This window comes from Canis aureus, chromosome 21, assembly GCF_053574225.1.
Source record: "Canis aureus isolate CA01 chromosome 21, VMU_Caureus_v.1.0, whole genome shotgun sequence".
In the NCBI taxonomy this organism is placed as follows: domain Eukaryota; kingdom Metazoa; phylum Chordata; class Mammalia; order Carnivora; family Canidae; genus Canis; species Canis aureus.
In genome coordinates, this window is record NC_135631.1 from 6,676,845 (window position 1) to 6,703,675 (window position 26,831).

At 47.1% G+C, this 26,831-nt stretch overlaps 2 protein-coding genes across 15 annotated transcripts in view; both read right to left on the reverse strand.

The window, feature by feature from the left end:
* The window catches only part of TESMIN (testis expressed metallothionein like protein), a 40,739-nt gene extending 29,193 nt beyond the window's left edge, over positions 1 to 11,546 (reverse strand). For 8 of the 14 annotated variants that reach the window (XM_077862703.1, XM_077862708.1, XM_077862712.1 and 5 more), the window contains exons 1-5: positions 11,348 to 11,502; positions 10,382 to 10,968; positions 7,094 to 7,252; positions 4,863 to 4,983; positions 2,345 to 2,421 (exon numbers count right to left, since the gene is read on the reverse strand). In XM_077862703.1, the coding sequence (XP_077718829.1) occupies positions 2,345 to 2,421; positions 4,863 to 4,983; positions 7,094 to 7,252; positions 10,382 to 10,891 (867 nt within the window). In that variant the 5' untranslated portion in view covers positions 10,892 to 10,968; positions 11,348 to 11,502. Of the gene's footprint in view, positions 1 to 2,344; positions 2,422 to 4,862; positions 4,984 to 7,093; positions 7,253 to 10,381; positions 10,969 to 11,336 lie in introns of all 14 variants that reach the window. The other 6 variants (XM_077862699.1, XM_077862701.1, XM_077862705.1 and 3 more) reach the window with 6 other exon arrangements.
* Positions 11,547 to 12,687: 1,141 nt separating this feature from the next.
* The window catches only part of CPT1A (carnitine palmitoyltransferase 1A), a 57,097-nt gene continuing 42,953 nt past the window's right edge, over positions 12,688 to 26,831 (reverse strand). The window contains exons 14-19 of the mRNA XM_077862729.1: positions 25,577 to 25,741; positions 19,208 to 19,342; positions 18,173 to 18,325; positions 16,856 to 16,969; positions 16,500 to 16,592; positions 12,688 to 14,941 (exon numbers count right to left, since the gene is read on the reverse strand). Coding sequence (XP_077718855.1) covers positions 14,855 to 14,941; positions 16,500 to 16,592; positions 16,856 to 16,969; positions 18,173 to 18,325; positions 19,208 to 19,342; positions 25,577 to 25,741 — 747 coding nt within the window. The 3' untranslated portion in view covers positions 12,688 to 14,854. The remainder of the gene's footprint in view (positions 14,942 to 16,499; positions 16,593 to 16,855; positions 16,970 to 18,172; positions 18,326 to 19,207; positions 19,343 to 25,576; positions 25,742 to 26,831) is intronic.

The following is a 26,831-nucleotide window of genomic DNA, read 5'->3' on the forward strand; positions in this document are numbered from 1 at the left end:
CATGGAGCCTGCTTCTTCCTCTGCCTATGTCTCTGCCTCTCTCTCTTTCTCTCTCTATCATAAATACATAAAAAAATTAAAAAAAAAAAAACTTAAAAAGTACAGTCCTGGAAAAACAAATATTTTATTCATCCTACTCATTTTTTTCTCTTCTGCCTCTTGTTAAATTGTGTGTTATCACTGTCTGTAGGGCTGGAAAACACTGAGAAGCCACCCTGGGTCCATGCCCTTCAGCACAAAGCCCTGTCCCTCCGGGGAGCCTCACCCCAGGGGTCCCTCCCTTCCGTGTGGAGCTCTGCCCTCCTCACTCAATTTACAGGAGGGAAGCATTCACAAATTACTGAAACCTCCTCTTTCCCATCACCAGACACCTATCAGGCCTATGTCCCCAGTGACAGTCAAAACCTGAGCAGTGTTTTAGAGAAGGGATTTCACAGTTCTCAGGATCGAGGCAATCCTTTGGATAAACCAGGTACAATTTCTCCTTTCCCCTTTGCTTATTTAGCCCCAAAATAAAGCAGAGAAAAAGAGTTGTCTTAAGTATGGCATAGGTAGTAAATCTCGAGCAGCTTTATCCTGGAACCCATGACCTTCTTCAGCAAAGGTTGGCCACTTAGGAGTAAAGACGTGAACTCCAAGGCAGGGTTCCTCACTCACATCACCTGGGATCTCGCAAAAACGCAGATTCTGGGTCAGCGAGTCTAGGACAGGGCCTGAGATCCTGCATTCTAATAAGTTTCCAGATGATGCCCAGGCTCCTGGTCCGTGCACCACAGTGTGAGTCATTATTACATGCTTAAAAAATACAGACTTTGGGGGCATCTAGTCAGCTCAGCTGGTGGAATGTGTGACTCTTGATCTCTCGGTTATGAGTTCAAGCCCCATGTGGGGTGCAGAAATTACTTAAAAATAAAATACTTAGAAATATATATACAGAACTGGAAGTTTGGCAAGAAAGCAGCAAATGCATTCCTAAAGTGGTTGCTTCAAGGGTAAGAAGTCAGAAGCACCCGACATGAGGCCAGGAATAACAGCCAAGAAAAGATGGGGAGGTGGTGGACAGACAGGAGTTGTGGTCCAAAGGGACCTTGCGATGTGCAAGAGCAAGTCCAAGTGGGTCTCTCTGGTTGGGGCTGACACAGTGAAGAAAGGAAGATGGTGGAGTGGAGGCAGCCAGAAGGCAGGAGGCTTGTGTGCAGCATCTGCAAGACTCTGCGTCAGGTGCTCAGGGGATCACAGCTTAGGATCTCCTGCACTGATCAATACTCTTTGCCCTCCTGGCTAACCTTATCATTTGAGAAATATTTATTTACTCACTTGACTAACATCTGACTGTTTATACCTGCTGCCCCACAACCTTCTTATCTCAAGGCTTTAAATGCCATCTACATCCATCCTTCCTCACCTTCTGTTCCCTTCCTCTTGCTCACTCCATCCCCTCCCCCTGACCCCCTCATCACTATCTGCTGTTTTCACAGCAGGCTGACCCTGTGTTGTGCTCTTTTGCTTGCCTGGGGTGCTCTTCCATGTGACAGTCACACGGCTCACCCTCTCCTCTCTTTCAGGATTTTGCTCAACTGTCACCTTCTCAATGCAGCCAACTGTGACTGGTCCGTTTAAACCTGTATTCTGCCTTCCTCTCACAGAGCCTCTGTACCCTATGCCCATTCCCTGCTCTCCTAGCATATAATATAGTTTATGGACTAGATTTGCCTATTGTCTGTCTCCCACACTAAAACGCAAGCTGCAGGGGGTAGAGTCACGTGTTTGCTTTTGCTTTTGTTCAGGGGGATCATTTAGCATTATTAGCTCACTGATGTAGTCCAAGTGCTCCGACCAGCGCCTGCCCTATTGAGCGAAAGTCACTCCATGTGAATGTCCTGTAAGTGCCAGGTTTGGTTCCAGTTCTCAGTTTACAGAGACAAACTAGACTCATGAGATCTCTACTCCTGTGGATGCAGGCAAACAAACAAACCAAAACACGCAGAAATGCTGTGACCATTGAAGAAGGCTCTACACCAAATGGGAGATTTATGCTGGTGGATAGACAGCAGGGCCGTAGAGGAGGCAGAAAGGTGGTCTGGAGGCTGTGGGGAAGGGCGAGGCGGCCCCACCTGGCAGGCCCAGAACTTGTCTGCAATCATTCCATTCCCTCCCAACACCCAGCGTCTGACACCGTGGGGAAGCTACTGAATACTTGGAAAAGGTTTTACCATTGATTTTAAAACAGGATAAATTATGTTTCCTGAGTAATTCCAACTTCAACAATTGAAATTTTAAGAGAAAATAATGCCCAAATGTACTTTTTTTTTTTTTTTTTTTTTTTATTAAAACAATGACTCACTTGTTGTGTAATGAGATTTAATTTTGCTGGTACTGGCAAAAATCTTCCTACTAAAGTAGTCATTGGTTTAGGGACATCTGTAAGGAAGACAATTAAAATTAATTGATAACATATATTGTTCCTTTTCTGCTTGCACATGGAAGTACAAACATGATCATGTATCAGGGATTTATCATGTGCAAAATAATTTAAACATATCCTGATCCTATTTGTTTTTTTATTCTGTAAAACTTTTTGAGTCATGTTTTTTTTTTTTTTTTAAGTTATTACCACCCTTTTTTCTTGGCCATAAAACTGCTTAACTTAAGCTTTTAGGGATAGCCTACTATACTAAAAACGAAACTGTTGCCAGGTGTCCAGGTTCCCAAACTGTATGACTGTGTCTGGGTGCCTGCAGGCGCATCAGTGAACTCACCACAGGGTCATGGTCACACAGTCAAGGAAAGCACAGCGACATCTGTTGGACATCATGTGAACTACTTTCAATTTATGTGCATTCTTTTTTTCAAATGGTTACTAACATACTAGGAGGTAAATACTTATTGGGCTATTTGGACCCAAAACTATTTAACTGCTGGAACTGATTGATATTTGGTCTAAGGGTGCAGTGAAAAACATTCCTGAGATATGCAGGGCCTTGCAAACCTCCATGTTCAATAAGTCCAAGCTGAGGAAGAAATGTGTCTTAGTGTTTCAAATCCCCTACCAGCTGAACACACTTCCTGCTCCAGGCTTATGCATCCTTTGAGTGATGTTACCTTGAGACTTCGGTAACAAGATGCATTTATTTTATGCTGGTATTTCATATGTACCTAGTGGGGGGGGGGTATGATTCTATGACAAGGAAGGAGATTTAGAGAACATTGTATAAACTCTCTCCTTCTGTGGACCTAAAGGCATGAGGATTTTGTCATGTTCCAGAAGGAAGGGAATTAGGAAAGAAGCCTTCTCTGCCTGTGCAGAGGATCTGATGCCACTCTGACCTACAGGGACTGGAGCCAGAAAATCCATGGTGGGACTGGACCAAGGTCTCCTGGAAGACAAAGCTCCAATCCTGATTCTGCATCACAGGAAAGTAAATGCCTTGAAGGCATGTTATGGTCCTGAATAAAGAGACTATCAGGATGGGGTAGGAGTTGCAATATTTCCTATAGCCTTGAACTCCAAAGTTCCACTGAAATGACATCTGTATTTAATATTGATCTAAATTATAGGCAAGTACAGCATGGGGAACATAGTCAATAATACTGTATCAACTTTGTGTGGCAACAGATGGTAAGACTTACTGCATTCAGTTCCCAATGTATAAAACGTCAATCCACTGTTGTACACATAAAACTAATATAATGTGGTAGGTTAATTATACTTCAACAAAAAGTAAAACAAAAATAAATCATTGGCAAGGTCAGCAAAATATCTGATAATTAAAATATGCTGATTAACTCAAGATGTAGAATTACATGATTATGTATATAATCCATATAGAGATGCTTAGTTTTCAAGAATTAGGGTCTAACTTTTACAAACACAATCCTAAACTTATGCTATTTATTCTTTCATTTATCATTTATAAGTAATTTGAGGATAATTATGTACTTATAGGTCATGTATTATTATGCCTGTTTAAGGATGTTTCTGAGTGAATGGCAAAGAAAATCAGCATTTGATATACTTATTTCAAAGTCATGGTGATTAAAGCATAATCATCGTTCTCACTGATTATATGAAAATGTTTCCATTTGAATGTATATAATTTAAACCACACCTGAGGGGCGCCTGGGTGGCTCAGTGGTTGAGCAGCTGCCTTTGGCTCAGGTCATGATTCCGGGATCGAGTCCCACATCAGGCTTCCTACATGGAGCCTGCTTCTCCCTTTGCCTATGTCTCTGCCTCTCTCTTTGTCTCTCATGAGTAAATAAATAAAATCTTAACAAAAGGGATCCCAGGGTGGCGCAGCGGTTTGGCGCCTGCCTTTGGCCCAGGGCGCGATCCTGGAGACCCGGGATCGAATCCCACATCAGGCTCCCGGTGCATGGAGCCTGCTTGTGTCTCTGCCTCTCTCTCTCTCTCTCTCCTGTGTGTGTGACTATCATGAATAAATAAATAAAATCTTTAAAAAAAAAAATCTTAACAAAAGAACAGACAAAAAAACACCACACCTGAACCATTAACCCCCCCACCCACCCAATCCGGGAAAGGCTGATATTTCAACCCCAGTCCCTTCTAGGCATATCCACTTGTTGGTAAAAGCAATCATTTGTTAGGATCACAAGGCTCTCTGCAGCTAGGGGAAGGAAGCATAGGGTAACTATTCAAGAACACAATGTACATAAATTAGTCTATAAAGATTTTTGTTTCTATTCTTAGTTCACTCATAAGGGCTCTGAAGTTTGCCAAATTGCCTTTTTAATAACCTAACTGCCTATTTACTTTTACTCTATAGACAAAGCCAAACATATTCACTTACCAACTTACATATCAAATATGACATATTTTTTTTAATCAATGTACTCTGTACCTGACTGTAGATAATTATTTTGGTCTTGATACTGAGGAACCAAATGAAGTGCTTTTAGTTCTCTTGTCCCAGAATTGTCTATACACAGCATTTGTGTACCCCCTTTCAACTGACATATCACCTAAAATGAAAAATAATGATCAGGTTTCATTTTTAAAAGATATCCAGTAATATGAACCTAAATAAACTTAAATCTGAGAAAATAACTTTAATCCAGAATTTAAGTTTCAATGGAAAAAAAATAGCAAGATGAAGAACTGTTTTCCATTTCTTACTCTACTCTTACTCCATGTCTCACAGGGCAAAAATCCCCCAGGAAGTGCTTTGTGAGATGTGTTCAGTGTGTGAATACAAGTTCCTGCTCATACCTTCCTCTACAGGTTGCTGCCCACGGAGATTTAGGGTAAGGATGGGGTGACTATGCACCAAAGCTTCCTTCGCCATCCTTATATTCCACCATCTGCGTGAATGAAGAGTACGTGGATCTGCCCAACCCCAGTCCCATTAGATCCAGTTAACTGTAAGAAAGACTTCATCCTCGACACCATCCCTAGAACTGGTCACAGACTTAGAATAAATAATCTTTTATTTTACGTTACTCTTTCCTGCTATGTATTATTATTTTACATGTGGGTTTTTTTTAATGTCCATTTATTTTATTTCCTACAAGTACAGTTTAGAAAGGTTAATCCAAGAACTGGAAGATTCTAAGAAGCCATATCAGTTTTCCTGGGCTGACTGGCTTTCTCAGATCACCTAGTTGGATTCTGAGCATAAATAAATCCTTAGTGAGCCAGGTGAGTCCGTCAGTCAAAGACACAGGTCAAGCAAAGCCCCCCCCGCCCCGGGTGCCATCTCACCCAAGGCAGTGAGGTGTGAATATGAAGGCAAGAGAAGTCATGGTTTCTGCCCACACACAGCTTCTAATTCTGATGGTAAAGCCACAGATACCCAAAGAAGCTGCGGTCTCGGACTTCAGGTTGCCTTAGGGTTTCCCAGACAGGAAAGCCCAAATAAGCATAAAGGATCGATGTTAGCAGAATAACACACGTAGAGACTATGTTAACAAAGTGCTGATCACTGGGTCAAAACTTTAGATCACCCTGACATTGGATAAGAGGCCAGTATTCGTGTTTGGTTGGCATTTTATTTGTATTTAGAACATAAAGCTATAGCCACACACATACCTACACACGCACACACACACGTGCACAAAGCTATAGCCACACACATACATACACATGCACACGTACACATGTGCACAAGAGCAGGCTCTCCTGGGCTCTGCCTGGGCGTCCCCCACCCTACCCCCTGCCCCAAGAGCGAGCACACGCTACTCAGTACTCTGTTATAACTGGAAAAGTTCTCATCCTGCTCACCTGGTCCAGGTATCCTGGAAAAGCTCTGCTCTCGGAACCCATGCACCTGAGCAGAACCACAGACAGAGCGGCAGGTACTGGCATATGCCACAGTTGAGCCAAAGTCTGTGATGAGCTCATTTTCAAATATTTCCTAAAGTATGTGCCTTACAGCCTAGGCTACCTTTCTTGGAATAACGAGCTACCAAGGAAAAGGCAATCTCTGGTTCTTTGGACTCTGCCAGAGGACAGATGGGGCCCGATCCTCTGGGCCCCTCCTTCCCAGTCCTCACCATACTCAGACCAGGAGCCCCAGATACACCACTTACAAGCAGGCCAGGTAGCATCTCTGTTTTCTTATCTATGAAACGTAGATTAAAATAATGTCTAGGCTATAGTACTGACGGGAGGATTACATGAAAACACAAACATGCCAAACAATCACATGAACCACATGTGTAATAGACTATCTCACGCAAGTGTCACTTGGTATAATCAGGAATTTGAGGGCAGACGGGACAGGAAGCAGCCCCATCTGCCAAACCATGCAGCTCTGCAGGCTGCCCCACCCCTGGGCCCACCCCAGTCTGCACTGCCAAGGGGACTTGTGGTTCCTCTCCTCGGCAAGTACAGCAATGTTCTAATCTTTGTTTGGTTTGTTAATACCTGAGAAATGAGAATTTCAGAAGTGAACAGAGCATTGGGAAGGCCCCAATTACATTCTGCTTTTGATGGATGCAACCAAAAATGTGGACTCAAGTAAATAGGATGAAAACCAGTGGCCAAAATCAACAATTCCTATGGTCTTAGCAATGATCAGAGTCAAATATTTAAGATAATGTTAGCGAGACACGTTTTCTTGGGCATCATTACCATTGGGTTAGAGTCTTTCTTGTGAGAGCAGCCAGAGGTGTCTTCTGCTTCTTGTGATGAGGGGAACTTGCAACAGGATTCAGGGCCAAGAGGGTTCTGAAAAGCTGCTTCCTCCGGATTGTTACTTATAATTGTACCACCTGCTTCCTTTATTTCCACCTAAAAAAAGCAATTATTTTAGAAACCACACTGTGGACCTGGGCTTCACAGTTGCAAACTAGAGAAAATTCTGTGTAGAAGTTATATGTTTTTTTAAAGATTTATTTATTTATGTATTTATTTATGTATTTATTTATGTATTTATGTATGTATGTATGTATGTATGTATGTATGTATTTATTTATTTATTTATTTATGAAAGACACAGAGAGGCAGAGACACAGGAGGAGGGAGAAGCAGGCTCCATGCCAGGATCCCGAGACTCCAGGACCGCGCCCTGGGCCAAAGGCAGGCGCCAAACCACTTGAGCCACCCAGGGATCCCCAAAGTTATGTTTTTAAAGTAAAGAGCGGAAAGCCTCGGTGGCTCAGCGGTTTAGTGCTGCCGTCAGTCCAGGGAGTGATCCTGGAGACCCGGGAACGAGTCCCACGTTGGGCTCCCGGCATGGAGCCTGCTTCTCCCTCTGCCTGTGTCTCTGTCTCTCTCTCTCTGTGTCTCTCATGAGTAAATAAATAAAATCTAAAAAAAAAAAAGTAAATAGCATCCTTACCTTTACTTCTTCTCTATTATTCACCCTGGAGGGGGCGGGGGGGAGGAACACAACAAGGAGGGTGATAAGTCATCTGATCAGACTCTCCAGGAACTAAGGACCCTGAGAACCAAAGCGACCTGTCTGCAAAGTGTGAAGGTGTGATTTTTTGATGTGGTGCTCATGCTGTCTCAAACACACTGTGTAAGGAACTAAGAAGACGTCCCAGTTGCCTTGGTGCCTCTCAAGCTACTCAACAGCCCTCCACTCTAAAGGAGCTGGCAGTCTTGTGGGACCTTCCCCCAAGTGGCCTCAAATGTGGATCCTTTCTCACCATTCTTAGAGCATGCTCATTAAGTTGTATTAAATGTTCCAAATGATTGTTTTGGTTTTTTCTCAAGAAGCCTACAATCCCGGCAGATGTTTCAGTGATACTGATAATGTATTTACAGCAAAACTTACAATTACATGGTAGCGCTTTCCTGACTGAGTGGCAGGATGATAACTAATAAGAAATGCTGAGGGCAAGGAGAGTTGCCAACTCTGTCTCTAAGCCATCTTCTCCAACAACAGCCAACTCAGTGACGCACAGTGAAATCAGCAGAGGGTGAAATGCCAGTGATAGTACTGAAAATTAATGGAATTTAAGAATGAAAGACTCGGTGGTTAAAAAAAAATTACCATCAGATTTGAGCGTTCCAAAATTGTGAGGATTCCTTCTAAAGTTTGCTAAGAACATGAGGAGGATTGGGAACAGTATCCAACCCACACTTTGCATTGTCCCTGCCTTCCTGAACCTGCCCAGAGTGCCCGTTTGCAGAGTACAGGAGAGCCAGGTCCTGGGGTCCTTCCAAGAAGACAGTGATTGTAGGGTTGCATTCTGCAGACCTCATATAAAATCCCAGCTCAGGTAACAATGTTTCTAAGGTATAGCTATGGCTGTGAATACGGAGATGTGGAACAGTGAGATTGGCAACCCACACAGGTAATAATTACTGGTAGGTTCCTTAGCACAGCAGACTAGCAGGAAGGTATACATCTTCAAAAAGAGGAAGGTTTAGCTGTATTTCAAGTTATGGTTTTATTTTGATAATTCAAATTTTATAGAAAAGAGAAAATTTTAAATTTTATTCTGCTTTCTGCTTTGAGGAACTTACCAGGCACAGCCATCTGAGTTTATTACATCTAATTTACCACTCTGTAACTAACAAGTACTTACATAGTAAATTTATCAACTCAGCCGCATGCAAACTACTTATACTCAGCAAAGTCCCATTTTTACAGAAGAGATAGAAATAAAGGTCAACGTGGGAATGAATTTCTAGAAAAAGGAAATTAGCAATTCATTCTCAGTATTTACTAAAAAATAATCCCATTCTGTTTAAATGATAAACATGTTCATGCTGTATCTTTTTCATTTTACTACCTAACTAGGAAATAGGCAATAAAATATTTAAAAAGCAAATAAATAGGCAAATACCCTCTCCTCTATTTTGTTAACTGGACATTCTGTTAAAATTGGATTACATTAAAAGAGAATTTTATGATTTTGACATAAGCTAGTTCCATTCCTGTTCTGGTAAATTCTCACTGGGTCCACTCTGTACAGGAAGGCAGCCATACTAAGCCCAACAGGCAAGAGGTGCCAAGAACCCAAGTCTGGCCTGGAAGCAAAATGGAGCGGGGGCCATTTCAAGCCATTTGAAAAAGATTCAAGGAAGACCTGTATCGTGGGTGAAGGCTGGTAGGACTGGGTGAGCTCTAGGGTTCCTCTATGTCAAACTGCGAGGGTGGTTGAAGTCTAGCCTCTCCTCTCCAGCTTTCCTTTACACTAAAGAGTAGTGATTGCATGAAAGGAGAACCAGAAAGGCAGAAATTTCAGCTCCTGAAGCTCTGGCTGATTCCTGAAGTCAGGCTACAGTCATCCAACACCAACTCCAAAGTGCTCTGTGTAGGTTTAACTTAATACTACAATGATTTTGTGGCTAAGTAATCTAGGTTTTCAAACCAGGCCCCCTTAGAGGGCCAATACACATACCCTTGGGATCGTTTCCTTTAAAAATTGATTTGTTTAGGTTCAGCAAGAACAAAGCAGAAAATCACCAGTGATGATAGCTAAAGACACTAGTTAGGGTAAAATTAGCAGGAATTCACGTAGACTCTGATTTATATTACATATGGTTAAGGAACAATCCCTTATTAGCAGAGAGAAGCTCTCATGTCTTGATTTCACGAAAACACAATTGCATTGCATTTTTTCCCCCACTAGTGACTGGGAAACACAAATGAGGCTTCTTTCCTAAACCCAGTGATAGCAACAGGCCCAGGGCCACACACTTCTAGCTGCTTCCCTCTTCTGCTGCATGCTCTCTGCAGTGTTAGGCTACTTTGAACCAGTTGCCCAGGACCTCATCTCCTGCAGGGACAATGGCTTGGCAGGGTAGTCAACACCAGGCTTACAAAGGGAGGTGCTCAGCTGGAATGAGTGCATCCAACCAGGGATGCTAGTGACGCGTGGAAAGGCTGGAGAGGGGAATCTTGGCCTGAGCCAATGGTCTCACTTCTCTATCTTGGGCGGGGCACCGAGGTCGTGGGCCTACTTGCCACATGGATCTTACTGGAATCACCCGGACACCGGGGTGGGCAGCTCCTTCCCGGGCCCAGGCGCCCAGCGGCACCACAGCAGGACTCCTATGCGGCGCCAGCAGGGAGGACAGGAAGTGCACGTTGTAGGGCTGCGGCAGTGGTGGCAGCGGCTGCGGGGCCACGGGCAGCACGGCGTCCTCCAGTGGGGGGAGCTCGGGGAGACTTGGGTATTCCGCCAGCATCTCTTCTTCGTCGTTGTCCTCCACCACCAGCTCCACTTTGACTTGACTCTCACAGTCCCCGTGAAGCGGGGGGTTGAACACGTGCAGGAGGGGCTCTTTGGGGTCAGCAGAGCTCAGATACGCATCCTTAAACACGTGGAACTCGTCCTCCTCGTGCTTCACCACTACCGGGGGCTTCAGGGTCAGGCTTTCAGAAACAAACGGATTCTCGGCACTGAAAAGGTCTGTCACGATCTCCTCCTCCGGACTGGACATCCTGCTAAGCAGAGGGGCCTCCTCCATGTCCACTGCCAGGACCTCGGGCCGGCATCGCCCCACACCCCTAGCCACTGGATTCCTTCCGGCCTGGAGCCGAGCACCTGCAAGGACACACCAGGTGAGGTGGGCGGTCCGCCCCGGAATCCCCAGGGGGTCTCTCCATCCCGAGGGCCAGGGAGGGTGAGTCCACCATCCAGAGGGTCTGACTGGGGGAGGGGGGCAGTGTCCCTCCATCCCTAGGGACGGACCGGGGAGAGGGGGTCCCTCCATCCCGGGGGGGCGGACCGGGCGGGGGACCCTCCATCCCGAGGGGCGGAGCGGGGAGAGGGGGTCCCTCCATCCCGGGGGGGCGGACCCTCCATCCCGAGGGACGGACCGGGGAGAGGGGGTCCCTCCATCCCGAGGGGCGGACCCTCCATCCCGAGGAGCGGAGCGGGGAGAGGGGGTCCCTCCATCCCGAGGAGCCTACCGGGAACCCACCTTCCCTCCCGGCCTGCAGACCCCTAGGCCGGGCCCGGGGCCCAGGGGCAGACCCGACGGCGGCCGAGGGGCGCGGGCTCAGGCCTCCCCGGGGGACGCACCTGGGCCGCGGGGCTGCTGCGGCGCCGAGCGGGGATGCGGAGCGGGGCGGGGTGAGCCGGCTGGAGCCGGCCCGCACGTGCCCGCGGCGGTTGGCGGTTGAGGGCGGGGCACGGGGGGGCGGGGCCACGCAGGGGGGCGGGGCCTCGGGCCGGGGGGCGGGGCTGTGGGGGAAGGGCCAGGAAGGAGGTTCCTGGGGCCTGGGCTCTAGGTTCACTTGAGGAAACCTAGGCGCCCAGACCAGCCTCACTTGTTCAGATCAAAATTAGCATATTCATTGCATTGAATAATGACTCTATTGAGATATTGAAATGCTACAGATAGAGCTGAAGATCCCTTAAGCACTGTGCCATTCCAGTGGTGCTGCCCGCCAAAGGAGACACTTTCCTCAGTTGGGTATCTTTCCAGGCGTTTCCAGGGCCTCACAGGGCCGATGGCCTCACTTCTTTTAGGGCTGAAATAATCGCATCATGGTTAAAGTCAGTTGAGTTCAGGGCAGGGCTGAGAACGCAGTTTGGGCTACCCAAACTAAAGGCAGCTGAAATAAACTGAAGAGCCCTCGTTAAAAAACAAAAAACAATCTGATTAGCTTGAATAGCATGAGCAAGACCATACCATTCACATATTTTTACAGAGCAGTTCCCATGCATGAAGCATGCACAGCTCTCCAGTGTGAGTCACAAGCCAGCCAGACTCGAAGGCCCAGCACCTCCTCAACACTCCTAGATGCTCTTCAGCTCTGCTGGATCAGCCAAAGCCAGCTGTCTTGTTACTCAGACCTCCACTCAAATCCTCCTTTCTCAGCCAGCTACCTCTGCCCACACATGATCCTCTCATCTGCCTCAGGACGCTGAAGGTCCTCTGAATGGCTGTCTTGGTTCTCTCCTCCCACTGGATTCGATCTCCACTGTAGCCAGAACTGGGGTCCCCATTGTACCGAGCAGAGCTTAGCACACAGCAGGTGCTCAATAAAGACTATTGAGAAAGGTAATGTTGTGCATCCACTTAACAGATATTTGAGTACCTACTACGTGTTGGACACTGTTCCAGGCACAGGGACAGGGAGCAAATGCATAAACGTAGAGTGGAAACCACAGCCCAACTCCGCAGCTTCCCTTCTAAGCCAGGTCACTCTGCCCAGGCCAGGCCATCTGTGCAAACCTCCTGTAGTCTCTCACCTTTTGTCTCCAGCATCAGCGCTACCTCCTTATTCACATAACAAAAGAGCCAGAAACAAAAACTGGGATTAATGTTTTATTAATGATAACATTCATACTGCAGTTCTCAGATTTACATCCAAAAGAGCATATTGTATCTACATGCAGTGGACAGCCCAAGATAACAAATTCAAACCACAGCTCTTTAAGACTATGGCTTATTCCAAATTAAATTAAATACATAATACTCTTCCCTCTTCTTTTCAACATGTACAATAAAAACCCACTCTTCCTTCTTTTAGGAAATATAAAATTGCATTGATAACTGCACTGGTTAAAACAATTAATTACATTTGAAATATTTAAACCTGAGAAACAAGCCCAAATATGTTTAAGTGCTACACGTCAACGTTTGAATTCACATGTGAACACTAAGGTCAGTGGTCAATAGCACAGGATTGATGCGGCTGATCCAGCTTTGACTGGAAGCCACGCCTGCCCTGGGGCAGAGTGGGCTCCTCCCCCCACAACCTCCTTAACTGTGAACCACAGATGAATGGGGGCTGGGGGGTGTTGATAGCATAGTTGTTGGTTTTCATTTTAGCTTTTTTGTCTATTTTCATTCCTTCTTGCTTTTAAGAGAAAAAAAAAATCTTTGGCCCATTTAGGTGGGATTTTTACATGACAACATATATGGAAATAAAACACATGTGCTCTGCAGCAAGCGCCCCTCTCTCTTCCAACAGTCCAGCCTGGTCATTGTATCACTGGAGTGCACGACCCCATCAGAACAAAGTGGTCAGAAAAATAAATACACAGTTTTAAAAATGGACAGCTAAGCTTGTCATTACAGCCCAGAGGCAGTGGTGGGTCTTTTCATTCCATGATGCTTTATTTTTACATTAAATACTGAAGACAACTCAGTGCATAATTGCTTTTTGGTCACTCAGACACTTTCAATAAAGGCACACCCATCTAAAGGGCAGACTGTGTTCAACCTAGCACCTGTCACCCACAGCATCTTCATCAGTCACCGAGATGATGTGGCCTACCATGTCCATCTACCTCCATCTCTTCTGGGAAGGAACGTGGTTCTCTCTTGCCAGGTGGGACTGGGAAGCACTCCCAGGGCCTGCTGGCACTGCACTCTCCTGACCATTCTGAGGTTATTTCTATTTCTCAAGCTTTGTTCCTTCATCAGTGGTAAACGTCATGCCCTCCTTGCTGTCAGCCTGGATAAGCAGCAATCCTGAGGCACAGCTTACCCTTCATTCTGCAGCAACTGCTCCAGACACCTCACATTTAACCACAACATCCCTTACTCCCCATTTCTCACACACATACATGTGTGTATACACACACACACACACACACACACACTTTTCTTTTGTTGCTTAATGATACGAAGAAGGTGGTCTGACTGGGGGGGATCCAGGCCAGCTGCCCTCAGGAGGGAACTGGTCTTTCTAGGGGGAAGGAAACCATAGGAAACACTTTTTCAGGTCACCCACTCCATAAACTTGGAAGGGAGTTAAGACACTCATGATTCTACCTGCAGACCCGATACAGTAAATCTTCCCCATGGTCTCCCTTTCACTTAGGGCCCTGCATTGTTAAGGCACTGGGTTTTGACAACTTGCTCAGTCAGTAAAACTAAACATGTGTGGCATACTACTTGCTTCAAGCACGGAGAGGCAAATGAGGACAGGGTTACCCACAGCAACAAAAACGGTTTCCAAAAGCACAGCGTTTCAGTTAGTGCATTATATATGCATCAGCTACGAAAGGTCCCCATCTCCAAAGCTCAGATGCTTTCCTCTCTGAACAAAACAAGCTCCGGTTAAAGTAAATGCCCGTTTAAGTACCAGGTATTTGGTCACCACCAAGGAAACGTGCCACTCGCATTTCCAATGTGTGAAGTCACAACCCCACTACTCCCTTAATTAGCTCAATCATATTTTCGTCCCTCAGGAAGCCCAGGAAGATGCAAAAGCTTTCGGGGGGGGGGTTGGGGGGAGGGGATTTTATCAAACTTTCTCAAAGTCAGGACTTGCCAGGAAGTAGTGGAGTTTTACTTCACATGGTTGAGACCTACTGTTCTGTACAAAGAAAAACATCAAACCCTTGGAAGGAAAACTTCTGAGTTTTGTAGAGCAATTTTTCATCCTGAACTACGATCAGGATCCACAGCTATTTTTCATTTGGTTTTTATCCGAAGAGCTCGTTTTCCTTCACGGCGGCTCTAATGGAATTATTTTTTGGAGTTGGAGCTGAACCCAAATAAACTGATGATGTCACTCATGGCCTGTTTCAGGTACTTCCCGAAGCGATGCGAGTCCTTTCATTTAAAAACAAAAACAAAAACAAAAACACAAAACACATGTTATGACCTGGAAATCTCCACACTTGAGCCTTTCTCTACTTATAACCTGATGCAAAGAACAAACATTCCTTTTTGTCAGTGCTCTAAGCTTTGACCTAACAGCTTCATTGTGAATTTCCACTTTCTGGAGAAATGCTGCGGGTTCCCAGAGATAATCATTTATATATGTTTGTGTGGGTGTGGTCTTGATTTAAGGCCTCCCCAAGGGTCAATGCATTACATAAAGCACAATAAATAGGGGCGCCTCAGTGGTTGAGTGTCTGCCTTTGGCTCAGGTTGTGATCCTGGGGTCCTGGGATTGAGTCCTACATGAGGCTCTCCCTGGGGAGCCTTCTCCCTCTGCCTGTGTCTCTGCCTCTGTGTTTCTCATGAATAAATAAGTAAAATCTTAAAGAAAATAAAAAAACCGACAATAAATGGATTCCAATCCTCTCTGCTAACAGTGAACTTGGCAATGCTTTCAGGTAGTATACAATGTAGAAAGGCAGAAGAGAAACAAGAATTAAGCATGCCATGCAAGGAAAGAGGTTCCACACCCAGAGAACACCAAAGACCGTCCTTCATCTTATATGGTATGTCTCTCCATGTGCACACTGACCACAGTCCACCCTCCAACATTAGAGTCTGAGAGTTACATGAGCACTCCAACATTGAGATTTAAAACCAGGGATCCCTGGGTGGCGCAGCGGTTTGGCGCCTGCCTTCGGCCTAGGGCGCGATCCTGGAGACCCAGGATCGAATCCCACATCGGGCTCCCGGTGCATGGAGCCTGCTTCTCCCTCTGCCTGAGTCTCTGCCTCTCTCTCTCTCTCTCTCTGTGACTATCATAAATAAATAAAAATTAAAAAAAAAAAAAACAAAAAAAAAACAAAAAGAGATTTAAAACCATTCCTATGGGCAAAAACAAATATTTGCAACCAAATAAGATGATTTCTTTAAAACTAGGTTAGAGAGGGGCGGCCAGTGGGCTCAGTCAGTTAAGCATCTGCCTTTGGCTCAGGTCATGATCTCAGGGTCCTGGGACTGAGTCCCAAATCAGGCTCCCTGCTCAGTGGGGAGTCAGCTTCTCCCTCTCCCTTTCCTTCTGTCCCTCCTCTGCCTCGTTGGTACACATGTGCTCCTTCTTTTTCTCAAATAAAGTCTTTTTTTTTCAAGATTATTTATGTATTTATTCATGAGAATACACAGAGAGGAGAGAGAGAGAGAGAGGCAGAGGGAGAAGCAGGCTCCATGCAGGGAGCCCGACGTGGGACTCGATCCCGGGTCTCCAGGATCACGCCCTGAGCTGTAGGCAGCGCTAAACCGCTGAGCCACCCGGGCTGCCCTCAAATAAAGTCTTAAAAAAAAAATAGCAATGAAGTAAAATTAGGTGAAAGAACTTAAAGTTTCATTTATTTGAAAATGTCCCCACCAAGTAAGAGCATACAGTTGAACTGATATTTTCTGTCAAATTAAGAAGAAAACAGTAAAAAATACTCTGGTCTTTAGAAAAGGGCCTTCATGTTGTACTTACGGTCTCAGGGCTGGAGAACTTAGAAGATACATGGAAATTGATGAGGTTCTCTCCCACAAGGATGTACGATACACCATAACCATCGTCAGCAACCTATAGAACCAGTAAGTTGAAGTTTAACATGGGGGGGGGTGAGGATGATGTGAAAATGGCACCCTCTCACATTTTAAATACAAAATAGCATTAATAACCTGCAGAATTCCCTGGGGTGGGGGGTGAGGGGGCAAGGCACTCAACAAAGTAACACGAGGGGTGCTCATGTTACTCCCGCTCAAAGTCCAGGGAGACATGAAGCGGAGGCAGACGTCCTGTCTCTGGATGTGCAGTTCCATGTACATCAATACTCAGACACTCACCGGCCCAAAGCCCCCTCCGCTGGACACATACTCCGGATTCCTCTCCAAATCAAACAGCTCCACCTGCTGCTGAGGAGTTTGGCTGGTCGATAATCTCCAAGGCTCTGATAAGACCTGTTGAGTAAAACAAGATGATGCTCTAATGACATTTTTCCCAGAGCTGTCTGCTTCTGTCCCTGCGCCGCCCCAGTGGGAGACAGGATAGGGGTCTCTGGGCTCTCAGACACCGGAGGCCTGTGTCCCTGAAAGCATTGCTGGCTCAGGGCAGAGTGTGTGTAGAGGGCACAGGGCAGATGAGGACATGTGGACTGGAAGGCCCAACACCAGCTGAAAAGGGAGCAGGTTCACTAAGATTCGGAAAGGGGGCTGTGCTGTGCTGGAGCTCATTTTCAGGAATTTTGCAAGCTGCTTGTTAAGCAGAACATTATTAAGAATTAAATTTTATTTATTTTTTTAATTTTGTATATTTATTTATTTTTTAAAGATATTACTTATTTATTCATAGAGACACACACAGGGAGAGAGACAGAGGCAGAGACACAGGCAGAGGGAGAAGCAGGCTCCATGCAGGGAGCCCAACGTGGGACTTGATCCAGGGTCTCCAAGATCACACCCTGGGCTGCAGGAGGCGCCAAACCACTGCGCCACTGGGGCTGCCCAATTTTGTATACTTCTTTATGAGAGACTGAGAGAGGCAGAGACTTAGGTAGAAGGAAAAGCAGGCTCCCTATGGGGAGCCCTATGCAGAACTCGATCCCAGGATCCCACTGAGCCACCCAGTCGTGCCTAAAAATTAAATTTTATAACTTAAAATGACATTCTCTTAAAAAACAAGAGTGAAAAAACAAACAAGAGTGACAGGAATGCCTGGGTGGCTCAGTAGCTGAGCATCTGCCTTCGGCCCAGGGTGATCCCAGCATCCAGGATCGAGTCCCACATGGGGCTTCTTGTAGGGAGTTTGCTTCTCTCTCTGCCTATGTCTCTGCCTCTCTGTGTGTCTCATGAATAAATAAATAAAACCTTAAAGAAAAAAAAAAAAGAGCAATAAATACGCAAGAGCTCATCACTTCCTAATTAGTTGAGCACATCTTACTATGATCCATACTCGAGGTTATCTGTGTCTAGGAGGTCAGGAGGGTAAACCCAACACAAAGCATTCCCGGGGGCTGAAGGGACACAGCTCAGATCTGACACCATGATGACAGTTTAGCCCAAAAACCTGTTTGTGGGGCTGTTTCCCACTTGTGAGGCTGCCCTGACTTAGTATTCAGTTAGCCAATAAAGCCAGGTGAGCTGCCACTCACAGAGGGGACTTACTTCCTTCAGGAAGGGGGAATCGACGGCCAGGTATTTGGAAACCACATAAAGACAGAAGAGGTGGCGGTCGATCCCAGAGCCAGTCATGGCGAGGCGGTACAGATGTTGATGCTTCTCGGATGCAATCTGGAACAACTTGAGTCTCTGCTCCACCTAAGCAGCCAAGGGTGGGAGATTCACGTCACCGTGCGGGATGCATGTACCAGGCCTTTCCCTCCAATGGCCAGACAGCACCATAAAAGCAGGCATCAGGGGGTCTCTGGGAGAGACGTGCAGAGCAGAAGTGCCACAGCAGAAGCCCCACTGACCAGCTGCCCCCTCCCCAGATGCATGCTGCCGATGGGGTGGCCCAGAGGCTGGGGGCGGCGGGGGGGGCACGGTGGAGACGCACTTTTGGTGCCATGTGCAGCCTGCCCAGCACACCTCATTCACACCTACTGATATCTTCCAAAGAATCAAAAGCCTTAGTCCTTGGGAACAAAGTTTCCTCAGAGCAGAGCACCCTACCCAGCATCTCCCCCGCCACCTGCAATGTGCACCTGGCCTGCTGGGTGCAGATCTGGCCTCTGCCACGTCCTAGCTGTGTGGCCAGCAGTTTACAGAACTCAGAGTCGTCCCTGCTCCTTAGAACGAATGGATAGCATACCTCCCAGGCTTCTGCCAGGATGCTCAAAGGCAGTGTGGAGGAAACTCAAGCCCCGAGCCTGTGCAGGGGGCCTGAATGTGGGCCGTGGGCTCCATTAGCCCCACGCAGAAGGTTCCAGGGCATGGTTCCAGGTTCCCCACCCACCCATCAGCTCCTAAGACTGTCCCACTGCACCAAGTCCCATGCCTCTCCATGCTGGGTGAGAGTCTAGTTTAGATTCGTAAGGAATCCAAGCAGATTTGGAGACATCAGGAAAATGTACAAATGTTAACCTCTCTGTGCACATCCTGACCACATTCAGTTCCCTTGAAAGGAGGCAGGGAGAGAAGCCGAATCCAGCACCCCTGGAGAAGGTGCACACACCACCTCTCAGCCTGGGGCCACATTACCGTCTGGGTGGGGTCCACCATGGCGAGCACAAAGTTGCATGACTCAGTGGTACAGGAACGCACAGTCTCCGTCCTCCCTTCGCGGAAGAGCCGGGTCATGGAGGCCTCGTACGTGAGGCAAAATTTGCCCATGTCCTGGGAGAGGAAAAGTATTTTAATACAAAGCAGGGCACGCCAAGGGCCTCAAACGCACAAGAAGGGATGGGTTACAGTCAGCTTTAGCTTTTACTCATCAGTCTTCACACAGGGTTGTGCAGCAGGCAGATGGAGACTCGTTAGCTTTGAAAAGGCCTGGGGGTGGGGGTCAGTTTCTGGGTAGCCCAGATTCTATTTCCAGATGCAACTGATGCCATGGCACAAGTTCCTGAGCATCACACACCTACCCGAGTGCAGACACATTTATGGAGGGAACACATGACAAGGTGATGCGCATGCAACGGTCTGAAATTGTTAAAAGACACGAGGTGTTGGCAGGAAATATTCTAACGTGTTTGGATGACAATGAGGATGACCCAGTAGAGAAGGGACAGGTCCGGAGTAATGTCCCCCAGCAGGAGGGCAGGTGGCCAAGCTGCCGCACCAGAGAGGAAGGGAAATGAAGTGAGGGGGGTGTAGCCAGTGGGGGAGTGGTCAGGAGGTCTCTTTGCAATGTTTTCTCCTTTTCTCAGTGAACCCAGAAGGCGGCTAGTCTGCTGAGGGTGAGGAAGCAGGGAGGTGCTAGGAGTCGGAGAAGAGGGGTATAGAACAGGCATGGAGGGGCTAAGAGTGGGCTACCCGGGGGTCCACCAGAGTGAGCGCTCAATAATTTGAAGTGAAGGAGCCAGTGCTCTGGGGTCTGAGTCCAGCCATGCCAGCCTCCTGGGTGCAAGGCCACGCAGGGGAGAGCTGGCCTGAACCAGGGGTGGTCCTGATGTGCCTGGGGCCATGGGATAGTCAGGGAGGAGGGCAACAGACCGAGGAGTCATGCCCAGTGAGAGGGAAAAGGGAGGGCAAGACGGGCGGAGGCGCTGTGGGGTCCAGAACAGTGGCATCAGGGACCAGGAGGAGGACAGGATGACAGAGGAGGCAGCATCTGAAGTGGAGACCCTGCTGGTGACAGGATGACAGTACATCAAGGGCTACAGGTAGAAGCGACAGGGGGTGCGGGGGGGGGGGGGAGGGCCGAGGAGCACACGGCGTCCCACCACATGCGCCGTGGGAGGGAGTCAGGTTGCCCACGGCTCGAAGACACACAGGTTCCCAGCCCGGATGGGAAAGTGGTCAATGGCAGTTTGTGAACCCCGATTATTCCTGTTATGACCGGACAACACCTCTCGGCATTCGGGCCCCGGTGGCCCCGTGGTGACAGAGGACACCCTGCCACCAGCTGGTGCTGGTAAGCAAAGCTGGTGCCAGAGTCAAGGTTGAATCTCCTGGTGTGCGGGCCATGCCTGTGAGTGGCCTTCGGGGCTCTGTCCCTCCCCCAGTCCTGCCTGTAACGTGATGAGGCGAGCAGGCCACGGGGTGAGGAACACAGGCCAGGAGGTCTGTGACGAGCCGCCGCTGACTGCCATCCACCTGTGCTGCCCCACACGAAAAGGCTTCCACGCTGCCCCCAACGCCCGACACAAGGAGCCACCAACTCACCACACTTCTTCCATACACCAGTCATTACTTTTCCCTTGGATGGGGTCCAAGAGGGGCTCTAACTCCTCATTCTATTCTATGTAGAGTAAGAATAAGAATAGAACAGGTAAGCAGGGGTCCAGGTTATTTGTCAAATGCGCCTTTCAGAGAACCTCCTACCAGCTCTCAGAGGGGCACATGATGAAGCAGTGGGGAGAGGGGGAGGGAGAGGAAAGCGGGAGATAGAAGAAGAAATACAAATCCGGCATTTTAGTCAATTTAATAAAGTCAGCTTGGGAGACACAATCCAATGATTTACGTGAGGTCCACTTGCCAACATCAGGCTTTTAATTGTGTGAGTGGGCAGCACAGTCATGTACGACACCCACAATCTTTTTAAATGATCATCTAAAAACCTCTTGGCAAATGCACTGACATTTGTCAGGCTGCTCAGGCCCTCAGAGAGCCAAGCCACTTCTCCTGCCACAACCAGCCACCATCGGGAGAGCAGCCGCTTGCCACCCACAGAACACCACCGGTTCCTAACGAGGGGGATGAAAAGACACGGTCTGTGAAGGTATACTGACATGCATGGTGTGAGGACACAAACCTGTCACACCCTGGGATCGGCTGCCCCGGGGCTCAGTGTTCAGGCTGGTGGCACTTGGGGGTTTTTCACGTCTAGTTTCTAAATGAAAAATAAACATGACCCAAATGCAGGAAACAAACAGGCATATTTGACTAAAATTATGACCACAGCCAAGAACCTTCAATCAGTTGTCATTTACTGATGCCTATTCTTCTGTGGCTGGCACGTTCCTGGCACTGGGGATAGATAGATCATGTCTCTGCCCTCGTGGGGCAAATGTTCTAACGGGAGAAATGTGGATATTCGATATTACAGTGACAGGTGCACCGAACAGAAACAATGCAGGGTGACGGAAGAGCAATAGAGTGCAGGCTATTTTAATAGGAGGTGGGAGCGCTTGAGTAAAGACCTAACCAACCATACATCAATCTAGGAAACAGCAACTATCCGTGGAGAGCAAGTGCAAATGTCCTGAGGTAGGAATGGGCTTGACGTATCTGAGCACAGCAAAAAAGCTAAAGCTGAGTCCATGAGACAAATATTATATTAGAGAAGGCTGGAAGGGCAGAGGGATCAGGCCGGTGGTCACTAACCTTGGGAATGTGTTAACTCAGAAGGGAAAAATAGGTATGTTTTAATTCCTACTAACCTCAAACTGAAATATTGCATTAAGTAGCACAGGCAAAAACCACAGTAGTTATGAACACTGTGGTGACTTTGAAGAGAAAATCATAGCTATTTGCACAACAAATTATAGTTGTTGCAGATACCCCAAAATATCATACATGCTTACAACTACTCAAAATTATAGTCGTTATTAGATCCACTATCCCAAATTTAGTGCCTAATTACATCCACTGCACCACAAATTTACATTTAATATTTTGACGTGCATTTTTATCAACCAATTAACTCTGTGACCATATGTATTTCCTTTAATGCTTTGTAAACGTTATTGTGAAATGGGATCCCAAAGGCTTTCCCAAACTGCCTACAAGGTCCAGGGGCACAGAGAAGGGTCAGAAGTCTGGGAGAGATCCCCCAGAACATGCAGGACATCTGGATTTATGCAGAGCCACGGGGAGGTCCCGCAGCTCTGAGCTGAGCAGAGAGGGTCTGAACAACATCTCCACAAAGAGAGCCGTGTCCCCAACGCAGCTGGTGCTCAACCGAGCACGTATGAAACTTCTTCTGAATGGAAAGATCTGCCCCACATTTTTAATGGGTCATCTTAATCCACGGACCATTCTTAATAGGTTGAGGGCTACATAAAGAACTGAATGGGGGGGCAGGTGATTATTTCTAGCCAGAGGACAAAGGACCAATGGAAGTATCAAAAATAAGTAAGTGATCTTCTACTCTGACAGAGGAATTTGGTTTCTTAAAAAGTAATTGTAATACGAGCTTGTGCAAAAAATGTCAACACAGAACAATGTGAGACAATACAAATCAACCTTCACAGCACCTTGCTGGATTTTCCATCTAGATTGGATTTTCCATCTAAATCTCTTCTAGATTTTGCATTTAATAAAGCAAGAGCTGGGACACATGTTCTATAACAGGCAGGTAGCAAGTATCACAGTTCTGTGGGTCAGGTGGTTCTGTGCTGCACCTGCTCGTTCATGCCCCATAACTCAAAACACCTGCGGACAGTACAGCCAAAACGAGCGTGACTGAGTGCTAACAAAATGTTCTCTGTGAACAATGAAATTACATTGGATACTCACACATCACAAAATATTATTCTTTTGAGGGTTTTTTTTTCCAGTTATTAAAAACACAACACCATTCAACTCAAGGGCCACACGAAAACAGGTGAAGGGCTGGATGTGGCCCATGGGACACAGTCTGCAGATCACCGTAGTGAATAAAACTTTCACATGGTGTCTTATGTTCAAGCGTTTTTACTACACCACAGACACATTTAATGGTCACGCAATAGTCCGTTGTACAAAAATACCATAATTTAACATGTTTCATGCAGACTGATTTAGCCTGATTCAAATTTTTACCGAGGGTGATATTTCAGCACATCTTTGTGAACCTGTCCTTAAAGAATACAATTCTCAAGGAAGAATTTGCCAGGGAAATGGTTATACTTTCAGGACACATACTTCCAGCTAGATGAGCCCAACTGCCACACGCGCACTTCCCTAAATTCCCCTGTACAAACACGGAAGGGTCAGAAGACCTTTGCGAATCATGTAGGCAAAAAATCCAGTGTTACTTACGTTGCACTTATCGGATTCCTCAAAAGTTTAATTTTCCATGTACGTTCACTGATAATTTGTATTGTTCTGCTCCCCTGAACCAACTTCTGCTCTGACTCCCGTTTTCCTACCAGGTTGTTTCCCAAAAGGAACCATCTAAACCAATTTTCCCAGTCCTATCCACTAACGGACTCATCCTCTCACACCGATGTCAAACCCCACCTTTACCACAGAGAACAGCGTGGCGCACGTTACAGCCCAGTGCCACATTGTGCTCATTACTAAAGCACAATCATTTGTTGCTGATTCTTTGTAGGATTCTGTACCAGGCTCCTTACTGAGTACTCTTCTTAATTATAGAAGCTTTTCTGGAGGTTCTATCTCCTGAGAAGACATACCGATGCTCCTCCTGCCCAATGATCCCAGCTGTACGCACTGTACTTCCAGAAAGGCCTTCGAGAACAGTGAGAACAGCGGAGCTGCTGGAGGCAGCCTCATCACAGCCCCATTGTTTTAATGGGGTTATCTCACATTTTTCACCTCTCAAGCCACACTCTGGCTACTAATACATGGTGGTATTTATCAGGTGAAGGAAACAGCCCCTATTACTTAGAGCTGTTATCAGGAATGCCTGCCAGGGTTTTAATGTCTTTTTAGTATCTGTCAAAATGACTGTTTTCTTCTCTGATCTAATAATATAATTTAATCTGTGACTGGATTTACTAACACCAAACCATCTCCTTGCTGCTGGGACCATAAGCTGCTACTGCTGCTTACACTTTTAATATACTGCTAGATTCTATTTGCTAAGATTTTACTTAGTTTTTTTGTGTTTATGTTCATGAGCAACGCTGATCCTATGGTTCTTTTTCACGTCCATCAAATTAAGACATGGGTTCCAGAAGCAGCCTGCCTAGATGCAAGCTCAGCGGTGCCACCGTGAGCTGTAGACTTCAGGCAATGGAGCTCCCCATCTCCTGAGTAAAGCGGAGATGAAAAAGGCCCTCCAAGCCGCTGTTAACCAGCTCCTGTGAGGCACTCAGCACTATACCCGGGCGGCTCTCAGCTGTTCCTTGTAATGCTCAGCATGAAGCTGGTCCTGGGAATCAACCAGGCAGCTCCCAGCTTTCTGAAGCCTCCAGAACCCTACGCTCGTCAAAACAATGCAGCAGCTTCCGAGCAGGTTCACGTTAGTGAGTGGCTCTCCAACTTCTGCCTTTCATCGTGGGTACTGCCTCCTGCCTTCTTACCTTGCCTCGGGTCACCTTTACTAACCTCTGTCGCTGCAGAAAATAATCATTGCAAGATTTTCAAATGTATTACCACGGGCCCTGGGGCTCTCTTAGGAAAATCTTCCCTGTATCTGAGACGGCACCTCCTTTTATCACCCTAACCCTCCTTTTATCACCCTAATCACCATTTTAGGTGAAATGTTTGCTCATCAATTTTAAACATCCAATTATTAATTCTAAAATCCAATTCCTCAACCCAGTTCCTCTTTCAGTCTCTCACTCCATCGGAAAAAGAGCTCTTACAATGGCTGTGCCTCCATCCGACTGCTCTGGGAGCATGCATGTCAGTGCCTATGTTACTTGGGAAAAGAAATCTTCGTGATTCAATCATCTTTGTCAAAGACTATATGGTAGAGTCCGTTCTAAGTACAATTTTGGCCCATCTGTTCTAGTTTATTTTAACATCACCTCTTTTGCTATCCTGTATCGGTTTCTTTTCTAGACTTGACCCCTGCCCCCAAGAGGGGTTCTGCTCACCACGCGTCCCATCCCTCCTGTGGCAGAAGGCCTGGGTGATGACATGTGAGCAAGAACCAGCGGGTGGTGCTTCCGTGCTGGTGGCTTCCCTCTGGGACAAGTGTCCAGCCACCACCACCTCCCCCCTGAAAGCCAGGCAGCTCTGGAAATGTGCTCAGGACCCTGAAGCGCTTGTGACAAAACCCCAGGCTCGTACCTTGTAGTGTGCCAGCTGGAGAGCAAGCTGGACAAAGGCATCCGGGCTTGTCCGGCACTTCTTGATCAGCCCTTTGCCAAAGGTGTGGAAAGGGAAAGAATGGAAATCCACATCGTTCGCCAGCAGGGTTGCACTGCTCAGGGCAGTCTCTATCACCTCTTGACACTTGAGAAAAAAGGAGAGAGAGATTTTACTTATTGGTGGGGAGGGCAGGGTTCCTGACTTTAGTGCAGCTGACAGGGACCGTTACTGGAAAATGCACACATCCCAGTTCCTTCCCATTTCTTTCAGGAAGTGTTCTCCACGGTCCCCTGCTCGCCGCAGAGTGCTGGGGTGACCCGAGCAGAAGGAATGCTGGGAGGAGCTGGGGGCTCCTCAGTCCAAGTGGGACCCCTCAGTGCATCTCACACAGTCCGAGTTCAGTTTTTGAAATCCACTGTGGTGACCATGAGGATATATTTCCATTTCTGTTTCATTTCATTTCATATTTTATTTATTCATGAGAGACCCAGAGAGAGGGAGAGGGAGAGAGAGAGAGAGAGAGAGAGAGGGAGAGAGGGAGAAGCAGGCTCCATGCAGGGAGCCCGACGTGGGACTCGATCCCGAGACTCCAGGATCACACCCTGGACCAAAGGCAGGCGCTAAAACACTGAGCCACGCAGGGATCCCCGAGGAACCCATTTTGAAAAACAAATGGATACACAAAAAAAGGATGGGACACCTGGGTGGCTCAGGGGTTGAGCGTCTGCCTTTGGTCCAGGGCGTGATCCTGGAGTCCCAGGATCGAGTCCCACGTCGGGCTCCCTGCATGGAGCCTGCTTCTCCCTCTGCCTATGTCTCTGCCTCTTTCTCTGTGTGTCTCATGAGTAAATAAATGAATGAATGAGTGAAATGAAGGAAGGGAGGGAGGGAGGGAGGGAGGGAGGAAGGAAGGAAGGAAGGGAGGGAGGGAGGGAGGGAGGGAGGGAGGGAAGGAAGGAAGGAAACGAACTATGGCTTAAGCATGCAATGGACATGAGCCACCAAGCCATGAAAGAACGTGGAAGAATCCTAAATGCATGTGGCTGTGAAGGAAGCTGGACTGAAGAGGCCACATTCGATAGGATTCCAAGAAGGGGACATTCTGGATGAGGCAGGACTGTGGAGACTGTGATGAGACTGCTGGTGCCAGGTGCTTGGGGGACAGGAGGCATAGGCAGTACCTGGATCTCTGGGCTGCACTGGTGGACACAGGCCATCATACATCTGTCCAAAT